The 17,290-nt window shown below is 43.1% G+C and overlaps 1 protein-coding gene across 3 annotated transcripts; it reads left to right on the forward strand.

Moving 5' to 3' along the window:
* Positions 1–1,265: 1,265 nt before the first annotated feature.
* LRAT (lecithin retinol acyltransferase) lies at positions 1,266–12,759 on the forward strand. Of its 3 annotated transcripts, none has more exons than XM_036086982.2 (3): positions 1,266–3,198; positions 4,645–5,185; positions 9,005–12,759. In XM_036086982.2, the coding sequence occupies exons 2-3, from the start codon at positions 4,646–4,648 to the stop codon at positions 9,155–9,157; spliced, it is 693 nt and encodes a 230-aa protein (XP_035942875.1). In that variant the 5' UTR covers positions 1,266–3,198; position 4,645; the 3' UTR covers positions 9,158–12,759. The 3 variants fall into 3 exon arrangements, with proteins under 3 accessions (XP_035942875.1, XP_035942872.1, XP_077925466.1); XM_036086979.2 differs by lacking the exon at positions 1,266–3,198 and adding an exon at positions 3,221–4,402; XM_078069340.1 differs by lacking the exon at positions 1,266–3,198 and having other exon boundaries at positions 4,421–5,185.
* The last annotated feature ends 4,531 nt before the right edge of the window (positions 12,760–17,290 follow it).

Genomic DNA, 17,290 nt, shown 5'->3' on the forward strand with positions numbered 1-17,290 from the left:
TTGGTCATGATTCTTGATAGTAAATGTACATTCTTCGTTTTTTGCTCAATGTTCTTATTTTATGGTTAGCAAAACAAAGAAACAAAAAACCCCTAAATCCTGTCTGGCTGGAACTGCAGCCTTTAATCTTTCTAAAGACAATAGGCAGGACTGAGGCCCTCATAATAAGGTGCTAGCCAACCAGGAAGGAAGCTGGGGAAGGAAGTCCTCCTCCCAGGAGGTAATTCCTAACACTCTAGGTAGCACTGAGTCTGGAGGCTCCATGAAAAGGTGTCTGCTCTTTCCCCCTGTTTCCAGAGGGAAGTGCACAACGCCTTTATTCTCCCCACTCCCTTAGAATTAGCCAGTCAGGGCCTATGTGTCCATGGGGCCAGACCTGAGCATTTTGTAAATGAACTGAAGGCAGAAGGATAGCTCAGAAGAAAAACAAATGGTAAGATTATTGTTATTTATGTGCCCCTAAATTTAATAATCTTTAAAATCTAAGAACAACAACAAAATAATCCTAAAGGAGGGCAATAATTTTGAAACATGAAGTTTAGAAAACCGCATTTATCAGTCTTAGGGGCCAGGGGAAAGAAGGTGTAAGAGGTAAGAAGTCTGGGATAACCGAGATGCTGCTTCTGAGCTCATGCCCTTGGGCAAGACCTGAACACCTAGGTCTAGTGAGGGTGTGGAACTACATGGCCACTCAAGTGCTGGGGTCTTACTGGCGAGAGAATGCTATTAACCAGAATCTTCATCAGACCTTCCTCACCATTGCAGTAAAATAACTGACGCTAAAAATTAGACCCCCACTAGAGAAGCAGGGAAATGAAGTCCAAATTAAAAAGAAAAGGCGTGGGATCTCAGTTTAGGGTTAGGTATTTCATTGAACTTCCAAGGCAAGCACAGCACCTGACATACAGAAGGTATTGAATAAATGAATGGATGACAGGTGGATGGACCAATGGAAGGTCAGTCCTTCCCCAGTGGTGATGGACCTGGGGGCAAAGAAACATGTGGTTGAGTCCTGATCCACACCAACACAGTGATGGAGGCAAAATTATAAGCATCAATTTCTTCCTGTGTAAAATGGAGATGATACTTCACAGGGTAATGATGAAGTGAGAAAATGCTTTCAGGGCCCAGCACATAAGAAGCACAGAATTTTGTGATCATATCCTCTACTCTAAAGACTCCTCTGAGGAACAAGGAGTCTCCAGAGGCAAGAAGTGTGCAGGTAGGAAATCCGTTAGCCTTCCAGATTTCTGCTGGACTCTGCACCTTGTCTCTGAGAGTGGGACCTCTTTCTCCTGGGACCCATGATGAGATCAAGGGCTCCTAGATGAAGCCCAGAAGTCAGGTGGGCTCTACGAGCCCAATTTCAGCCTCCTTTGCACAGAAACCTAGCAGAGTCTTGGCCTGTACAGCTGGGAGAAATGGACCCAGGTTTGAGAACTGCAGGTGGGGATGCTATCACTGTCTAGTGGGAGGATAGGGAAGCGGTGGCTGAGGTGAGAGTCGGTGGACCTTTCAGTGAAGTCTGTGTGTTGACCTGGAAAGCCTCAGCTCTTTTAGAATCCCCAGGCCAGACCTGGCGACCCATTTGCGCACATTTAAGGCATTTGCACATGGAGACTTGTTGAATGTAGCTGACTTTCATACAGTCTGGAAAACAGGAGGTCTTTCTAGCAACCCATGGGGTTGCTCCTTCTTCTAAAGGAACGGTTTCTGGTTTAGGAAGGAGAAATTTCTTTTTTCTTTTCTTTTCTTTTTTTAGATTTATTTATTTATTTTAGAGAGACAGAGAGTTTAGAAAGTGAGGGGGGAGGGGCAGAGAGAGAGCCTTAAGCAGACCCCACACCGAGCGCCGAGCCCCACACCGGGCTGCATCTCAGGACCATGAGATTCCAACCCCAGCAGAAACCAGGAGTCCCACGCTTAAACCGATTCCGCCACCCAGGCACCCCCAAGGAGAAATTTCTAATGTTAGATTTTTCTTGGGCCTTTCCTTCTAACGGCATTGTCCCTTCCCAGTTTAGCTAAAACTGATGCAGACTATTAGTGGGAGTGTGACTATTAGCATATAAGCATATTTATGAAGTGTACCTCTAGGGAGCAATCAAAAACTGACCGCTCAGCCACAAAAATATATACAAGTCTGAGAACGTCGAGAGTTGCCTTTTGTAAGGTAGGGTTACCATGGGGAGGGCAAATCAGTTGAGCCTACAAGAGCTCATTCGAGGACGCTGCATTTTTTCAGTTGAGAAGCAGCCTAATCTTCCCTAAACCACTCCCCGCTTAAGAGGTCTCAGACGACTTCAAAAACACGACAAACGGAAATGTTCTACAGCCTCCTTTGGGTTATCCAAGGCCGAGTTTCCTCAGGCGGGGCAGGGGAAATGCAAATCAGCTTGGCACTGCCTATTTTTCACAAAACCCTGTGTGGGGATGAGGCTATTGAAGGTCTAGAGGTGATTTCTTACTTAATATTTTTTGCTCTAAAAGAGTTCTCTTTTGGAGCCGGCAGGCAGTCCTCCATACTTTTGTCTCCGCAAATTCCCCAGGTGGAGACAGTCGTAGGCGTTAATAAGCCGCATTAGTGACCACCAGAGACGGAAATCACTAATTACTAAGTCTCCTTTGATCTCCCCCCAGCCGTTTGGCTCCTGACACTGGAGGTTCCGGCATCTATGCTTTCTTAGAACTGTACCAGCCTAGTGTGTCCAGAGCCTTAGAGTCAGACGTGGGATCTGCAGTTTAACGTGTGCGCGGAGATCTGGATCAGATTTTTGAAAATTTCCACAGACTCCCCAGATTTTAAATCCAGCGGCTGAGCTGGTGTGTGGCTGGAAGCTAACAGACGCCCACGTGCGGAGGTGTTTGATTAATTTCAGCAACTCCGTAGCTCTGCGCTTTAAATTTTGGGGGCAGACTGGGGAAATAACGATTTAAAATTTCCAGTGCACTGCCTCTCTCCCCTTCGCCATCGTCCTCTTTCGATTCGGTTGTGGGAAATGGAGTTTACTTCTCTTTGCTGGGACTCTAATGTGATTCGGGATCATCTGTGAGATGAACAAAAGTCACGGGCAAACGGGACGACTGGGGCAGAACGCTGATGGCAGACCCGGGGTAGGAGCAAAGGCCGGGCCTCCGAGGATAATTGGGAGCCAGCCTCCTCCCCGCCTGGTCTCCATGGTCCCCTTCTTCTTCCAGGTAAGATGAATGGCCCTTCATTCATCATCCACAGGCAGCCTCCTCCCCCAGGCGAGCGGAGAATCTGCTTCCCGAAGAAACCTATTAGCCCCGAATTGGGCAGCTTTGTGGAGCCAACCGAGGCCCTCTATTGTGGCCTTTGTCTGCGGAATTTAAGCATTTACATAATGCATTAGCATCGAACTCCGCGCAGGGTCGGGACACCGCGTGCCGAGCCTGGCGCGGACCGCGCGTCTGCAGCTCCCTCACCCGGCTGCTCCCGGGGACCACCCTCGCCGTTGCGCCTGGGTCACGCTGCAGGCGCTCTGCTCTGGCAAGGAACGCAGTGCCACATCCGTTCTTGGCCAAGCCCGGGCGGCTGCGCTTTGAAGGCGGCAACGTTTTGGGGGGTGAACCGCGCAGGGTCCATCTGACCCTGAAGCCTAAGGAATAAACTTGACATTAATCTGGCTTTCCAGGCGGTCGTTGGGGGCTTCGCCGTTTTTCAGGGGACCGTTGAGAGCCGCGCGCTCAACGGTCACTGGTACGTCCGAGCGCAGAGGCGCCTTGGGTTCCAATCGCCAGAGCGCGGGACCTGGACGCGCGGGTCTCTAGCCGACCCGCGCGCCAGCTGAGAGCAGAGAGGATTCGGGGCCTGTAAAAGGGAGGACGATCCGCGGCGCGTGGGACTACGTCTCTAGGGAATTTAGGAAGGACTCCGCAGGCTTTGGAGGTGCGCACGCTTCGCAGAGTAAATGCAAACACTTTAGTAAACCGAGGTCTCTGGGTATCCAACCCTTTAGAGGGAGGTGGTCTGGCTCAGAAATCTCGCCGGAGGGGACTTTTCCACTGAAAACTTTGTCCAGAATGCGCCCCAGTCCAGACAGGTGCAGGAACTTTTGCGCGGCCGCGCCTCGGCCACTGCTCTAAACGGCCGCTTAGAGGCCGCAAGAGCTTAGGTCGCGAGTGCCAAGGGCAACCTGCATCTGGAAGCGGGTCTCAAGGAAGAACACCGTACCCGGGGGGCCCGTCAGCCCCGTTCCAAAGAACCCGCGGACCCGCGCGCCCCTCGCGGCGAGCGGCGCTGGTAACCGGCGCCCAATCAGCGCTCTCGCCGGGTCTGTGACGGCGTTCGGCCCCGCCCCCTTGACTGGGCTAAAAGGCCTCGGAGAAGGCTTCAGCCCGGAGCTCCGCGCGCGGCCCTGCGCCCCGACACGGACCCCAGGTGGGTTTCGTAGCTTGTTGCTCTCAGCGCCGGTGCCACTGTCCCCGCGGTCTGCCTCGGTCAGGTCCTCATTCTCCTCAGTCCCCAGGGCGGGCGGCCAAGCTAATATCCAGGCTTCTCTCCTTTCCGGGGCTACCGGCCTGCAGGTGAGGAGCAGCGCAGCGCCCCAGTCCGGCGACCTCACCTAGCCCGGCCAGTGCCCGAGCAGCGGCGGTCCCCCCAACGCTCCCTTTCCCCTGCAGGATGAAGAACCCAATGCTGGAGGCGCTGTCCCAATTGCTGGAGAAGCTGCTGCTCATCTCCAACTTCAAGTTCTTCAGTTCGGGCACCCCGGGCGAAGACAAGACGAGGAATAGTTACAATGAGATCAGCTCCTTCCTTCGCGGCGACGTGCTGGAAGTGTCCCGGACCCACCTGACCCACTACGGCATCTACCTGGGCGACAACCGTGTCGCCCACATGATGCCCGACATCCTGTTGGCCCTGACCAAAGACAAGGGGCGCACGCAGAAGGTGGTCTCCAATAAGCGTCTCATCCTGGGCGTCATTGGCAGGGTAGCCAGCATCCGTGTGGACACAGTGGAGGACTTCGCCTACGGAGCCGACATCCTGGTCAATCACCTGGACAAGTCCCTCAAGAAGAAGGCGCTGCTCAACGAAGAGGTGGCGCAGAGGGCGGAGAAGCTGCTGGGCATAACTCCCTACAGCCTACTGTGGAACAACTGTGAGCACTTTGTGACCTACTGCAGATTCGGCACCTCGATCAGCCCCCAGGCCGACAAGGTACACGTGTGACTCGCCGGTGGGTTCGGTGGGGACGCCCTTTCCCATCCCTAACCTTTTTCTATACTCTGGGATCAGGGATTGAGTTCTAGAATGAGTAACGATCTCTCTGGTGTTCCTAAAGGAGGCCAAGTAAATAAATAGCGTTGTCCCTTGCAAGGTAACCTCAAAATGCGGGATTAAAGAGTATGACAATGCAGTACCGCTGCCAGCGATTCCAAATCTACCCAGTTATTGCTGCAGAGGTCGTCAGGGTGTCCACCCAGCGTCATCGAAATGACAAAAGGACAGGTGGGGGTTGGGGGGGTCAAGAGAAAATCTGTCGCTGTGTGCTTGCAAATTTTCCCAAGAATTGCAATTGGAAGAAAGGCGTTCAGAGTTTGTATTTTATCTATAACCCTGTGTACAAATTGTTGTGCCTTTAAAATTAAGGAAGCATGCAGGTTTCTCCGTCTGTAAGCTGCAGAGTGAATTCCCTTTGCTTAATATAAACTATCAAAATTCCCAGTAGGAAGACCTCCCTGGTAGATCCCTTACTCCGGTGTCTGGCTTCAGAGAAGTCATTTCCTTGGTATTCTGAATTCTTTCTTTGAAGGCTTTAATCCCCATCTAGACTTCCTCATCGTTAGGCATCCTTTAACCCTTAGCTCCAAAGGTGGGATTGTTTATGGGTCCCTCAGAGATAAAAACAATTGGTTTTCAAGAAGGTCCGTTCAATGTTGTAATTTTTATGAGCACTTAAAAAAAACCGAACAAACAGTATTAGCATTGAAGATGATTAAATTAGCCACAAATCCAAAGGGGTCGGGGGGGGGGGGGGGAGGGTGGATTTTTTATTTCCTTTTGAAACCTCTTAACTTAAAGATAATTAACTTTTTAAGCCTGCAACTGCATTTGCAATTAGTAGCTTTCTCAGGCTTCACTGTAGTTGTTAAAGAGGTTATTGTTAATGTTCACTCTTAACTGAAACCTGGGCCATCACCTAATGAGCTTCACATTTTAGCCTTCATGTTCAGATACTTTTTGGACCAAAAGAATGAGTCCATGCAACCGATTTTGTATTGCTCCACATCTTGATTAATTTTTTGACCCATCTGGGAAAATCTTTTTCTCCTCTGTGGCAGAACATACAAGTACTATGCTTTTTATACATCAGTATATGAAACTTTTTATAGATTATTTATAGAGCCACAACAGACTCAATTTAGTAAGATAAAACTATAGTTTGAGCAGTGTGCAATGATTTAAGAATCACAGCCCCAGTCCAGGCCTGATTAGAAATGAACTTCACTACATTTACAAACACTGGCTCCAAAAGTGTACAAAAGGAAGCAGGTCAGATTTACTTAGGAACCAAGCAAATTATTTCTCTAAGGAAAAACTGTACTTCTATCCAGTAATTAGCAGTTACCCTTTCATGGAACACATATAGCGCTGTATTCTGTATTTTGACCAAAAACAAACAAACAAACAAACAAAAAACACGTCACAAGTGCTTTTTTGAGGTAATAAAATACTTAATCTGCATAAATAACTAGCTGGAGTAGTTTTTCATCTTTGGAAACTTTGTAAGGTTTTACAGAAGTAGAGAAATATTTTAATTGCTGTTGCTGCATAGCACCTCTTGTGAAACTGAGTTTTTGTCTTCACTTTGAATGGTGTAACAAACAATTTGGCCAGAGTAGATTTCCCGTGGAAAAAAAAAAATCCCCATCCCCAAATTTCCAATTCTAAGAACTGTTTTTTTGAACATGCCTTGAGAGAAGTAGGTCATTAATACTGAAGGAGGACTGATTTCTACTTTTCAGAGATGTAAGGAATTACTTGATTCAGGGTCCGATTGTTGAGTTCTCCATCTATGTATACTATTGTAAGCCTAACACTGAGAGTTGCAAGTTGTCTCTTACTTAAATTTAAATTTAAGTTTATAAACACTTTGAAGAGCACTTTCCCTCATGAAAGCACAGCAACTGATTTGAAAATAAATTGGAAGAAAACATTTTGCTTTTTTGTGATGTGAAGCTCTTTTTAACAAGTTTAGAAATCTTAAAATTAAGGGAGTTTTATATTACTATTAACAATTTCAGTGTTCTGTAAATTGTAAAGCCCTTAATTACTCTTATTATGCCTTATGCTTTTTCAACTCTTTTTTTTAATGTTGCTGGTACTGCTTTTTATTGCCAAAAAATGAATGCAAATACCCCTTTTAATTTCTGGGGTTTCCGTACTCAAAAAGTGCCCCAACAGGCTACCTTCTAGCAATGCAGGACATTCCCTCCCGTTGAGCACCACCAGAGATGCCTCCTTGGGCTAATGGCCAAGTGAACAAGAACAGGACATTAGAAATAAGATGCTCCTTGAGAAAATCTGCTTTTGGGGAAAGGAGTCCACCATGCTTCTCCGTTTTCCTTAATTAACAATTATTGGGAAAAAGACAAATAGAGCGTAACTGTACGAAGACAGCTTACTCATTTACCTAAAGGCATATCTTCCCATTATTTGCCAAGCACCTTTTCTCAGTGTCCTGAAAACTTCATTTAGTTTGATCTTCACCACTTTAAGATTGTGTATTTGGGACTCAATGTTTTTGTTTCGCAGAAAGAGACAAATCATTTGTTTGACATGTAAGAAAACAACATCTGGATAACTAACAGGAACAGGAATTTGTCTAGAAATTGTATAAAAGTATGGATAGAGACAACCTTACAGTCAAGATAGTGCATTAAAATATACTGGGCTTGTATACTCTGCCCATTAAGAATTTAGAAACCTAGCTGTCCAGGACCGTATAGGCCACTGGAGGAGACCCTCAAAGCATATACAATGTCATGTCTAGAAAAGGAGCTTAAAACTAGTATGAGTAGCACAAGTCACATACAAAAACGGAGCAGTTCATTGCTAAATTTTGCCCAGACAGTGATGAGGTAGAGCTAATTGTCAACAGATGTAGCAGTAATAGTAATCATCGTAATGCCTTACATTTATGCAGCATGTAGAAGAATACTTTTGCATTAAAGATCTCATTTGATCCTCACAGCAACCTTCTTATTCCCATGGAAGAGAAGAGGGTAGTCTGGACAAGTTAAATGATTTACATGAGATTTACTGGAGCTAGTAAGAGGTGAACCAGGACTCAAATATAAGCCATCACTTCTGAGTAAATTTGGTTTTTAAAGAAGAACAATTTCACATATTAGAAGAATGTCTTCCTCAGGAGTAGGGATCATATTTAATTTACCTTTATCTCCAGCAGCCAGTTTTATGTCACATAATTGATTGAATTTAATTTACTCAGAGAATGGGATATGACCAAAAAATTAGACTTTCTATGCCTTTAGATTTTGAGACCTATGAGGACAGTTTTCATTGGTATCATCAAATTTTCAAATGATGAGTTGTAGGAACTGAATTCACCAATAATAATAGGCTAAATTTTATCACTCAAGATTAGAGATTCCTTTGCTTATGAAATTGTAGAATATGTTATTGTTATTGACAGGCAGTTTAAAGTTTTAACCTTTAATCCTGAATAACTTTTATGTGGTTACATTCTCTGTAGTTTTCTATAAAAAGTCTGTATTTACAAAGGCAGCTGCCTTTGTGAACCTAGTTGCCTGAAGCATCATTTCAGTTACTATGGGATGTGGAATCAAGAAACTGAACTATTCATACCTTAAATTCTTTCTGAAGTCATAAGAGAAATTCTGGTTTTTCTGTTAGACAGAAAATAGGTGAGAAAATTATGCTTTACTATTTGGTACATGTCATTCTTTTTAGACTCAGCCCCCTTTTCTAATATTCTTAAATTTTATTTTCCAGTTCTGTGAGAATGTGAAGATAATTATTCGTGATCAGAGAAGTGTTCTCGCTTCAGCGGTCTTGGGATTGGCATCTATAGTCTGTCTGGGCTTGGCATCCTATACTACCCTTCCTGCAATTTTTATCCCATTCTTCTTATGGATGGCTGGCTAACTTCATATCCCCGTGTCATGTTGTATTCTGTGTATAAATATGTTTATATTTATAGAGCACAAGTCAGTATAAGCATCGTCGAGAAAAATGTGACCTGTAACACTGTGTTCTGGATAAAAATGTGACTAAGAATCACGCAAAGTGCTTACTGTGTAAGCCCAAGAACAAAGGCTTTCTGAATCTTCTCAGGCAGTTCCATTTTAAAGCCCTGTGCAGATCTTGGAAACGTGACAACTTGTGATAGAATTCATCATTACAAGAGAACCGGCCCCTAAGATGATGGCCGCAGGAGAGTATTTATTTATTTTTTTTCTCCTGTAATCATTGTTCTTCTCTCTTAGGCCTGAATTTGAAGATTAGAAGACTTATTGAATGAGACCACTAACTTCGTTGTAAATTTTTGTTTCATTGAAAAACTTATATTAAACTAAGAGAATTTCCCTCGTTCAGATGAGAACATGTTTGATGATTGGCAAAAAAAATTCATGATCTGTTTTTTTTCCCCATGTATTACATATAATTCCCAATAAGTCAAAAATACTTTCATTACTTGAAACCACGTTGGCGAAGTTAGAGTTTAATGATAAAGTAACTGACCAGAACTATAGAAATCTGTGTTTTCCTGCAGAAATAAGCTACTATAGCATCAGTTGAACAATCTGATTTGGCTTTACTTACTCGGAAGCCTGGCATTCATGTTTTCTTTTTTTCCTTTTATGTGTCACTGTGGTGACATTAAACCACTGTGAGAGGTAAATGGATATAGGATTGAAGTAATTTGTATACCTGGAGTGTGTATGTGCCAATTAAATATGCAAATGTCTGCATATACACGGACTGATGAGAGACAAACGTTGTTCTTGATTGCTTTATAATACCAGTGTGGTTACTAGAGAGCATTTGTAGAAGCGAATGTAAAAACAAGTTTAATCTGTTTTCTTATGACCTTGCATCCATGGTATAACTTTCATATATGTCATTGGATGGTTTACCTTTTAAAGCACTTACTAATGTACTGTATAATTTTTAAAAGTCCTCAGATTTGTCTTCTAACAGATTTCTTCATTTCATTGCAAAGTATAGTTTCCATCCTTAAAAGAAGGATGCCACAAGGAAATAACTGTCTGAAGTAGTTCCTGAGTGTCTTAGTGCCACCAGGCGTGTAAATTGATTACACTGAGGCTGTTTTAATATCAGGGTTGAGATGTAGCACTGTTAAAGCAAGCTTCAAATACTTTTGTAGAATTACCAAATTATAAAAACTAGGTCATAAGCTAGACTTGCATTTCAAGTACTAAAATTGCTTTATAAACTATCAGGAATCACAAGATAATGAGTCACATAATGAGTGATATGGGGAGACTAGAGTCGGTTACTCAGTGATTTAACCAGAACAAATTTAAGAGCAGATTTTAGTGTAGCTGATGTTTTACTGCCACTAATTTACAACAAATTCAGTTGGAGTTTAATAATAATTGAACTTTGTGTTTAGTCATTTAGAATGTTTTTAAATAGTCAAAACACAAAATGGCAACACCACAGAATAAAGGTTCTCTGGGCCTATTCCAACCACTTAAAATTATCTTAAGTATGTATACATGAAAACAATTCTATTGTATTAGTGGTTTTTTACTTACTGTATATTACCTTTGTAGCATCTGTTTAAATAAATCGATTTTTTTAAACATATGGTGTCCTCCTAAATAAATACCTTTTTTGCAGATTTCAGTATTTCAGGTAGCAAAAAGCACTGCCTGATGTTAAATCTGTTTTCACAATAATAATCCCTTATTAAATGCTGAGGGAAGTATTAAGGTTAGAATTAACATAATTAGTCTTACTTCATATCCTTAAAGTAAGATCCGATTCCTCATTCATTTGAGTGTTCATTATATGCCAGGCACTGACCTGTTGTAATTTCATGGTCTGGAATTAATATTCTTATTTCTAAACTACCTATAATAGAATGTATACAGTGCTGCAGGAATACGGAGGGAGAAGCAATTAAATCTTCCCGAAGGTCAGAGCAATCTGAAGTAGGCAATCTGGCATTAGGTTGAGAAGCAGTAGGAGGTGATTTCATCACACCGATGTTCTACTATTTACAGGAAGAGGAAACTGGAAGGAAGGTTTTATTTATCCAATATTCCACAACACTAGAATTTGTTGAACTTAGGACAAAGGAAAGTTTTGTTTTGTTGTGCCCAGTTTGATTAGTTGCTTAACAAGGTAGAAGAAGCACAGATCCCTGATTGTGGTTGTGGAAGAAACTGAGCCATTCCTGTGTCTCTGATGAATGCTTCTGGGCTTCATTAGTTAAGATTCATCCTTAGGATTCTGCAAGTTCCTTACAGTTCCAAATTTCCCTTCTAACTTGTGAAATGATTACTGTCTAAGGCAGCTTTTTGTTGCTTCTTTTGTTGTCATATGTAGATGAAGGCCAAAGAACTAGCTGGGGCTGAGATGAAATAATGTGTCAAGTACCATGCAGGTAATAGGAATGAAAAGAAGAAGGAGACGTGGACCTCACAGTTTATGGCCGCACTGATGTAGAGGCATTAAGACCATGCAACAGAGCTGGTGTAAAGCACAGAAGATGACCTGGTTAGTTTTAACCGATAAGGCCAAAATTATAGCGACTGCGTACTGAGACTTGGAAACCTGGGATGTTTTCCAGGGGTACAGATTTTGGGTAGGACGTTCTACACATTGGGAACAGTATGAGCGAATGCAGGAAAACTACCCACACCATGCCTAGCACACAAGTGGGAGGCACTCGACTGATGACTGAAGCATGGAACTGCATGGGGCATTCAGGCAGAGGCAAGTGGTTCAGAGGCTAGAGTGGAGCAAGGTTGATAAGGAGAGGTTGGAAAAAGAGAAAATGATCAGGTGGGTACAAGTTTTGTGCAGACCAAGAAGTTTAGACTTTATGAACAGGCAGTGGAGGTTTGAGTTCAGCAAGGTAACTCCCAAAAGTATAGAGGAAGGATAGGGCATGGGGCAAGACAAAACAAGGGGCTCTCTTAGGAGACTAGTTATGGTCCTTAATCTCTCAAATCAGGGCCTGTAATTGTGAGGGTGGGGAGCAAACATGTCAAGGAAATCTCAGCAGACTAGCCAAATCCTTCTATTTGACTCATGAGTAACTGTTGGTAGGGTGTCAGGGAGGAGTCGTGCATCCCTTCCTGCCAAAAAGTTAGTTCCTGAAATATAACTTCATGTGGTGACTGCATGTATATTGGATATTCCAGATCGTTGTTCTGCTAGTTCTGTTGTCTTTGCAAGGACAAGCAAAGAATTACAGATTTGTTGTTTAAAAATTTTTTTTCAGAATAGAGATGTATTTCTTATTTTTCCATTTCTGTTTTATACTATTACTGTCAAATATTTAAAAAAAAAAAAAGTTTTCCAGTGATATCACAGTTATGTCAATGGCAAAGTCTTGTTGTGATAGATGAGAAGCATATAAGAAATGCTGATTGCCAATATTGTGTTTTATATAATCTGTTTAGAGATTTTTATCTAACCGAGATCTGTTAGCTCAACTAGTTTTATATTTGGTATATATGTGCATGAAATAAAATCAATTTTATATACTATCCTCTCTTGTCTTTGAATTTGATATACATAAATATTTTTCTAAACATGGTAGCCTGAAGAATTTTGTCTTTCAAGGCTTCCTTTACTGAACATAGCTAGCTTTACATATTTGAAATTAAAACTATGTGGATCTGCCTTCACATTGATATGATCTATGTTATCTACATCTGGAAGCTGACCTTGATTATGTAGAAAAAGGTTCTGCATGATAGGAAATAACAATTCTCCTCTCCATTCCACAAAGCCAAGCAGCAACAATGCATAGAGCCCTGCGCATGAACTCAATCACCAGATATTTAACACTACCAGTGTGGCCTGCCATTTTACTCTGGCTATGGGTCGAGCAGGGATGCAATGTGAGTAGCAGCAAATCCCAGGGTCAGTCTTGAGATACATTTACAACATTGCAAAGAACCACAGAGGTTACTGAGCCAAACCCTTAAACATCTAACCACGTGTCAGACATGGAAAATCAGGCACAGAGGTTGAGATACTTCGCTATTACACAAATAACCAGAGGCAGAGCCACAATTTGACTCCAGTTTTCTTTCCTCTATATGACCTTGGCTTCCTGTGGCCTCCCGTAAATAAGGCAAGCTTTCATCCAGTGAATGTATTAGTTTCTTGCAGACCTTTTGTGTGCTCCAAGCAGGGCCACAAAAGAATGAACTAGTTGGAATCTTAGTCCTATAGTTACTCAGTCTCATGAGAAAGAATGGCAAGCAAATAGGTTTCAAAACAATGATAAGCTTGTACAAGTGTCAGAAGGGAAGAGACAAAACCTATACCTGTCCGTTGGGGGCCAGTGGAGGAGAGAGATGTGAAACAAGTTTTCAATGATACCTTAATTGAGTTGTAAAGAGTACAAACATTTGAAGTGAAAGAGACCTTTCTCCAGGCCAGTACAGGCACCTGGAGAAGCACATACAAAGGACAGAGCCAGGAGAATCCAAAGCATGGTTGGATTACTACCAGTCCCTGAGAACAAGTACCTGTGTTTATATTGTTGCTTTGAGAGAAAAGTACCCCTACTGTTCCACCATTCCTTTGAGGAAGACAACACTAGCCTCAGGTGATGTTAGAGACAAGAGGCAAGATCATGGAGAACTTGACACTGAGAGTCTGAAGTGGAAAGAAAGCATTTCCTAAACTTTCCAAGTACCTCAGGTGAGCCTTATGAGCATGCAGTTTTGTCAAACACATGATGAATAGGGGTGGGATTAGGTTGTTAGGAAGAGAAATGTAAGGTTTATGGACGGGGGTTTATTTAAGGGTACATGGAGAAGTGGGAATATAGGAATCAAAGGATGAAAGGTCACATCTCCCCAATCAGCTCACAACTGCTCCCACGTTCCAACAACAACCCTGGTGCCACCCTCCTCTTGAATCCAGATTTTGTCCCAGATACATCATTCCGCTGAGCTTATGGCTGCTACTCCTATTGCTGCCCACCTACTGCTCCTAACCTTTGGTGTATTGACGCTTCTGCTGCCTCATGGTTTTCCTTACACCTTGATTTTGTGTTTCTTCTACTTCTCCACTCTGCTGGGCCTCTGTCTCTCTCATTTAAAATTTCCAAAGGATCTAATTAAGCTGACCAGTCATTATGCAATATTGGTGGTCATGAACAAAGTTCTCTGCCGGGCTACCTCATGGCCATTGAGGCCCATATCCTTTAGGTCTGTTCCTTTCAGATCAGATGACATCCTTGGGCCAATCAGTTGTTGCCAAGTTGCACAATGACATGCTCCAAGGGATGGCGATCTATTCTAACGGGGCTACTTGTGACTGATTTTCCTTTGAAGATAGCTATCAGTTTTAATTTAAAGAAGAGAGTAACATCTCATTATCATCACAGCTCGTTCTGCAAGTATGTAGAGAGTGGATTAGATGAGGAGATGTAATTTAAAGGACATAAATTCTATCACCAAAATGTAGGAGAGAAATGATGAAGACCAGCAGTAATTCAATGGCAATGAGGATGCAGAAGAGAGAATGGATTGATTTGAGGGGTGAGAAGGAGGGGGTTTCAGACAAGTCCAATGAAGAAAACAGAAACCATTCTAAGTCTTGTCGGGCAGGATGTATATGTATATGCGTGTAATACCCTGGTTTCCCCTTTCTTCTCACCGTCCAATCTCCCGCAAAGGCCTCACATTGGCCAACCAAGCCAGAAGCCAGCTGGCAGAAGAGCCTGCCAAGAAAGGCAAGAAATGCGTCTGAGGCGTAACAGCCTGCGATTGGGCACTGGGATAAGTGTAACTGGTTGTATGTGACATACTGGCTAATTTGGGGGAGTCTGCCTTGGGAGAAGTAGGACAAGCCTGGTCTGGATATATAAGTTTGAGAAGTCTCTGGTCTCATAGGTAGAAATACAGAGTAGACAACTGGAGACTGGAGTCTCATGCTCAAGACAGAGCTCAGGGATGGGGATATATTTAGGAGTCATAACGGTGCTGGTTGAAGCCAAGGATATGAATTAGACCATCTGGAGGAGTCTATGCAGAATTTTTCAAAAGTGGAAGGAGGTGAGATTAAGGTCACAAAAATATAAGAGGGAAGAAGAAAGATCAAGAACAGTTCTAGAAGAAGACTGAGGAATAGTGGAACAAATGTTAAGAGTAGAACAAGGAGAGACTGTGTGAGGAGGCCAGGAAGGAGTGAGTTTTAGAAGCTAAAAATCTGAATAGCATCGCGATATAGAAGAGAGATAGGGACTCTCATCACACAGTGGATTTGACCAATAAGGGGATTGAGTGGCCTTGATGAATAAGTATCCCACTATTGTTAGGTACGGGGGTGTTCAGGAGGTTAAGGGAGAAGGCAAATTATGGGTTGAAATGTAAATGGAAAATGAGTGTGGGCTTCCTTTTGTCATAGCTTGGTGGGAAAAGGAAGTAAACAAATAAAGCCCAACGATTCAAAAAACAGCATAATATCTGACATCTCTGTTTCCCCTTCAGCATTCTTTAGAAGGGAACATACTGTGAACTGCTTTATGCCTCATTTAAGAAGCATAAATCAAGTTAATTTTCATAATTATTTTCTGAGGAACAAACACTCTTTTTGGGATATTAGAACTGCACTTTTCTTTCAGAGCAGTGATTAGTATCAGAGATCAAATCAATGAACATTCCCATTTCTATTGTCTTCTTTGAAAAGAACACATGTTCAGATGGAAAGTCTGATAAGGTCGGGGAGGGGGGTGGATGGGAAGGAGTAAAAACAAAAACCATATGGCATAGGACTCTAGAGTCTTGGGCTCTCATTCAAACAACCTGTCGAGGGGAGTCCATTACCATTTCTTCTCTCTCACAGAATGATGGAGAGATTAAGACACAGTGTAAGACTCAGATTCAAATGCTATTGGAATTTTGGGGGGCATCATAACCTCATAGGTACTTCAGATTCTCTACAGATTAAAATAGTCAGGGGCGCCTGGGTGGCTCAGTCGTTAAGCGTCTGCCTTCGGCTCAGGTCATGATCCCAAGGTCCTGGGATTGAGCCCCACATCAGGCTCCCTGCTCAGCGGGAAGCCTGCTTGCTTCTCCCTCTCCCACTTCCCCAGTTTGTGTTCCCTCTCCCGCAGTCTCTCTCTGTCAAATAAGTAAATAAAATCTTAAAAAAAAATAAAAAATAAAAGTCATAAAAACCATAATGGAAGATTAAACCAATCCAAGCTGCTAACATGTTCAACGAATATTATACAAAATAATGGTTTCTTATCCATTAGATCTATATTGATCTCAATGAATGTAGAGTTTTGAGATCATTTTGTCTGCTACTTGGCTGAATCATCTATTCTTTGAAGAAGAATGTGTTAGTATTCCTAAGTAAATCTTCTTGTTTGTACTGAGTAAATCAATGAGCTGAAACTCCAAAATTTATCAGCTAAACCGCTCTTGTCTGCTAAGCCTGGCTCAGCCTGCAGCCGCCCCCTAAGGATCTGCTCAAGCAGAAGAACCAGAGCTGTAAGCTCCCTGTTGGTCCAGACACCTGATCTGACCAGGTGCCTCACTGCTGGGTGGAAAACCAAAATGTAGCAATTGCTACATGCTGAAGCATCATCAAGATTTATTTCCTCTTTGAGACTCCCCAACTCAGCTCCACACTCCACAAGTGCACACACATCTCTCTCCACTTCACCTCTGGCAAGTCACAAAGGACTGTCGGAGAAATTAACAGTGGTCAATTCTCTTTGTTTCGTCCTTACATCTAATTTTTCCAGGGAAAGGACTTCAAATGTCAATAACATTATTTGCCACAGTTACCGTAAAAGCTATAAAGGAATTTAAGACATAAGACAGGAAAAACTGAAAATAAGGAGAATGAAGGAAATGGCTTTAGAGCACCACAGCCGTCTGAGGGACTAGCTCCTCAGGAGGTAAGCAGCCACTCCATCCGTGTTTCTCTTTGTGGCTGCTGTGGGGGACCGGCACCCCTCCTTCCGTAGCTTCGATTTCTCCACATTGCTGGTGCTCCTTCCCCTGACCACTCTGAAACCAAGAGCTATGGATATCTTGAGGTTTT

This window comes from Halichoerus grypus, chromosome 3 (assembly GCF_964656455.1).
Source record: "Halichoerus grypus chromosome 3, mHalGry1.hap1.1, whole genome shotgun sequence".
In the NCBI taxonomy this organism is placed as follows: Eukaryota; Metazoa; Chordata; class Mammalia; order Carnivora; family Phocidae; genus Halichoerus; species Halichoerus grypus.